The sequence below is a fragment of the Solanum tuberosum genome, unplaced genomic scaffold (genome assembly GCF_000226075.1).
Source record: "Solanum tuberosum cultivar DM 1-3 516 R44 unplaced genomic scaffold, SolTub_3.0 scf00042, whole genome shotgun sequence".
Classification (NCBI taxonomy): domain Eukaryota; kingdom Viridiplantae; phylum Streptophyta; class Magnoliopsida; order Solanales; family Solanaceae; genus Solanum; species Solanum tuberosum.
The window spans coordinates 1,925,001-1,929,872 of NW_006238967.1; the positions used below are offsets into that span (position 1 = coordinate 1,925,001).

At 30.7% G+C, this 4,872-nt stretch overlaps 1 protein-coding gene and 1 long non-coding RNA gene across 2 annotated transcripts in view; both read right to left on the bottom strand.

Moving 5' to 3' along the window:
- Nucleotides 1-1,139, bottom strand: part of LOC107059827 (uncharacterized) — a 1,808-nt gene extending 669 nt beyond the window's left edge. Inside the window, exon 1 of the long non-coding RNA XR_001472970.1 lies at nt 986-1,139. This is a non-coding gene — a long non-coding RNA (uncharacterized lncRNA). The remainder of the gene's footprint in view (nt 1-985) is intronic.
- Nucleotides 1,140-1,239: 100 nt separating this feature from the next.
- Nucleotides 1,240-2,663, bottom strand: LOC102583816 (alcohol dehydrogenase-like 1). The gene is made up of 3 exons (XM_015306849.1): nt 2,519-2,663; nt 1,567-2,445; nt 1,240-1,500 (listed from the first exon to the last, which is right to left on the bottom strand). The coding sequence occupies exons 2-3, from the start codon at nt 1,972-1,974 to the stop codon at nt 1,240-1,242; spliced, it is 669 nt and encodes a 222-aa protein (XP_015162335.1). The 5' UTR covers nt 1,975-2,445; nt 2,519-2,663.
- Nucleotides 2,664-4,872: the final 2,209 nt, after the last annotated feature.

The window sequence follows — 4,872 nt, forward strand, 5'->3', positions numbered from 1 at the left end:
TTACACCTTTAGCTTCATTTTCAATGTACCATTTAAACGCCAACTAGATGATAGATTAGTAAAATTATTCACCTTTTAGAAAGCGTGCGAGATCGTTTTTAATGTTAATATTTCAATATTTCTATCGTTAAAAATATTTTCCTCTATTTATTTTCTTTATCTTTTCTTCAATCCTATTTTTTCTTTTATTTATTTTACTCATTCATTTATTTTCTTCATCTAGGTGACTATTGAGCGTGACCGGCCCCTTTTTTTTGTTTAACTCGTTATATGCTAAAAAGAATGTTTTTTCATTTTTAATTTATATAATTCATTTTGTCTTTATGAAATTTGAAATATCAATTTTATTCATAATAATATAAACTCGATGTTTATATTAACTTGTGTCACTAACCAATCTCAGCAAACAAATTTTGTAAACATTTGAATATAGCTAATCAATATATATATATATATATATATATATTCTTATATTGCTTAAAGATGATAAATTGATACCATTAATGTAAATGCCAAGTAAATTTGGATGACTTGAAGAAAAGATGATAAATTGATACAATAAATGTTAATGCAAAGTAAACTTGAAAAAAAAAACATGCGGCGTTATTTAATTGTATGTTTTTTTTACCCTTTTAATGTTTATCTAACACACGTTGAATACTTATACTGGGTAAAACTTTTTGTGTTTAATTAAAATAGTACATAAAAAATTGAAGTAGATGGTTAAAATTGAATTAAACTAAGTTGAAGTGTCAAAATAAAAATTTTGAGACAAATTAAAAGAGTTGTTTATGCGTTTTGCCTATTCATCTTTAGTATGTCCCAAAAAAAACCACACTTTCTTTTCAAAAACAATTAGGCCAGATATCTAAGACTAATTTTTTTTTAATTACTAATATATATAAAAAAGTGGATTCTAAATTTCTTTTTTATAAACAAAAAGGGCTAGTCCTTATCTTATCGTACGAAGTAAAGAAAATTGTACCTTATTTGCACATTTATGAAGTAGAGTAGGAAGATCTGAGTGAAGTCTTATTCCACCAAAGCTTAAACCTTTCAATGTTCTACCACATAATAAGGGAATCAAGTTGATGTCCCTACTAAGCCCATTTCCTACACCAATTAGAACAATTGTCCCAATTCCCTAGAAACAATATAATATAATGTTAATTAGTTTTTATATATATTTGTTTTATCATGATATTTCTTTTAGAAGAGTGCACTTAAAGACGGCCTTTATCAACAAAATATAGAAAAACTTACTAATTTTGAGGCTTCAATGGCTTCATTAAGCATGGATGGTATCCCAGTACATTCGAAAACATAATTAACACCTAAACCTTCAGTAACATCTTTTATCGTCTCGGAAACTGATGTCCTGAATTCTTTAGGGTTAATGAAGTCCGTCATTCCAAAAGCTTCTCCTTTTCCCCGTTTCAATTCATTTATATCAACACCAATAGTTTTCGATGCTCCTTGACTTCGAGCTCCCTCAACCACCTGCAACATTTTTTATACATCATGAATTTATTTAAACATCGAGCTAAGTTAAAATGTAGTACTCACTCCAAGTCCAACAACACCAAGACCTAGTACAGCAACAGTTGAGCCCTTTTCAACATGAACTTCTCTCCATGTTTCTCCATAGCCTGTTGTAAATCCACAACAAAGCAAGCTAGTATGTTGAAGCGGAATCTTCTGAGGATCAACTTTGATTACGTAGTTGGCGTTAATAACTGTATATTCCGACCAAGTAGAGCAATTAAAACTATGATTTAATATTTGTCCTCCATGAATGAACATTCTTGATGTGCCATCCAACATTAGACCAGAAAGGTTCAATGGATATTTGTGACATAGATTGGACCTTCCTGACTTGCAATTTGGGCATTCTTTGCATTCTCCTAAGTAAAGTGGAATCACTATATCTCCTTCTTTTATATTTGTCACATTTTTTCCCACACTTTCTATCATGCTGCAAATTCAAATAAGTCGCGATTGGCTAAATAAATCCATGCAAATCAATTTACAATAATATATATGCATGTGAAAAAGGGGAGCCTTGTCACAATTGTAAATGAAAGTTGTTGTCATATGATCAGAAGTTCAGGGGTTTGAGCTGTGGAAACAAACTCTTACAGAAATTTAGATTGAAAGAAAATTTTCCTACTCAAGTCCTTCATGTCCAAGAACTCGAGGAAATGTAGGCTGGAGAGGATAGAAGAAAACAAGTTCAATAAAATGATGGATCCAAATTAGTTAGGAAAGATGAGTAGAGTGAAATGTAAATTGAGTAACATACAATGGGGAAACCATTGAAAGCGATAATGTCAGAGTGGCACAAACTAGCAAAGAGCATCTTAATTCGAACTTCATTTGATTTAGGTGGATCAACTTGTATCTCTTCGATCTTTAACATCTCCCCTTCCTTCCATACTACTGCAGCTGCACGCACGCATAATACATATATTTTCTCATAATATTAAAATGAAAGAAAAAACATTAATTGATTACACACCTTTGCATGTGATGACCTTACGGTTGCTTGATTCCATGGTAAGTTTACTTGGACTCGTAAACGATGAGAGTAGCTTAAGTTTGATTGAGCACAAAAGAAATAAAGAGAGACTTTTAGAACATATCAAATGTCTGACTCTTTACTATCAAATACTCCAAGAAGATCCACCAAATCCTACTTATATGGAGATCAAATAAATTCCAAGAAAGTTTAGATCATCCTATACGTCCTAAAAACACGCTACTAACAATCCTTGAATCACGGATCGGAGAAAATTCAGAGAGAAGAATCAAGAGGAACATAATTGTACTCATACTGTTTATTACTAAAATATTCTTATTTCTTTTATTTTGTTTGTGGTTGGAGCTTATGTTCCATATATTAAAATTTGTTGCAAAGAAACATGTTATGTGAAAAATTAAAATTAAAGTGTTATTAAAAAAAATCATTCTTTTTTTAAACAGATTAAAAGAGAAAATAAACCAATCAAATTGGAAAGGAAAAAAAAAAGAAAATGGGATGAGGCACTTATACTTTAGAATATACTTAGATTTTACCGCTTCCTTAGGGAGGTAGAGAGACCGACCCTCACTCCAGTATCACGATAAAGAAATAAACATAGATCTAACTCAACCTTAGAAGCTAGTTGATAAGGGAAAGATCATCCTCAACCGTATAAAGAGTCTAAATTCGCCTCATTCCACGACAAGAGATCCTCCAAATTCTTGAATATATATACTCAAAAGCAAGAACCACAAATTCATCAATTTCTCCCACAGCAAGCAATAATTTGAGGGGAAAAAACCCAAAAAGATTGATGACTATTAGGAAAACTCAAAGAGTTTGGTCAAACATACTACCTCCGTCGATTTTTATTTATGTTGCGCTTTTCGAAAGTCAATTTGACCAATTTTCAAAGTTAAATTATATTACATTAATTCGATATTTTAAACAAAAAATTTAGATATTTAAAAAACCTATACAAAAAGTACTATAAATTGCAATTTTTCGTATATCAATATAATGAAAAAAATACATCGTAAAATGTTAGTCAAAATTCTTACAGTTTGACTCTAAAAAAGGAAATCATGTCAATTAAAAGTGGACGGATGAATTATATATTACAGCGAACTTTGATTAATATTTCTACATATAAGGGACTTTTCTTCAAGTTGGAGGAGTGAGAGAGAAATTGTTTCAACGGAAATTAATTACAATTAAATACTCCATCCATTACATTTGGTGGTAAATCACATTCCAACGAATGACAAAATGGGACCCCATAGAGGTGAGGGAGTCGATTGAACATCTCAACCACAATTAGTGGAAATTATGCTCGCATCTGATCCACAATTTTTGTTCACCTTAAATAATTGCGTTAGGAGAGTTATGACCTCGTACGATGGTGTTGAATGAGCAACATCCACTAAAGTACATTCCTCCTCCTACAATCATATACAGATTCATGTTTTTGTTTTATGGATTCAACCTTAGAGAATTCTAGTATTGAACCTACTATATACATTCTTATAATTATAAGTTCATACCTATTATCTATTGTAATTTTAAATATTCTTTTACACATATAATGATAATGTGCGTCAATATACAGGATTTAAGTGAACATGTTACCTTTGAACTGCATCCACCCCTGCCTAAGACATAATATCAAGGTTTAAGTTTTTTTTTTCCATGTAACCATTTGTTATCTAAATATATATTGATTCAATTAAATTTAAATTTGTATTGTAAATCTTTTACTACGATAATGTTTTTAAAAACTATCTTTCATTTATATCTTTTACATCAAGCTCCCACATTGCATATCTTTTTTTTGTTTCCATTCGTTATATATGATATTTATATCAGAGCTCGATTACTTTGGATTTGCACAGTGTAGGATCCCATATGGGGGAAAATACCAAGGATGTTTTCTTGCTTAGTCTAGAATCAAGATAAAAATCATCCCTTTATCTTTATCATGCATAAATTCATGGAGGAAGCCTGTAAAATATCATGTAATAGAAAAGATCATATGAATCGAACACTTTTGTGGAGAGTTCTTGTTTAAGGAAGAACCAATATCACCATTACACCATATTTTTTGGTGGTCCCACATTGTATATCATTTGCATTTAGTTGAATAAACGAAGAGACGGTAAAGGGCCGGAGAGAAGAAGAAGGAAATAGTGGTATCATTTAATACTAATTTTTAGGAGTGACAATTTCAGCCATATTAATGAAATGAGTTCATTTTACTCATATTTAATGACTTGGATCACTCATATTTTAATTGAGTAAATATGGGCTTCAAGCTATTTTAAGAACTCCTACAAATATGGTCAAAATGGGTA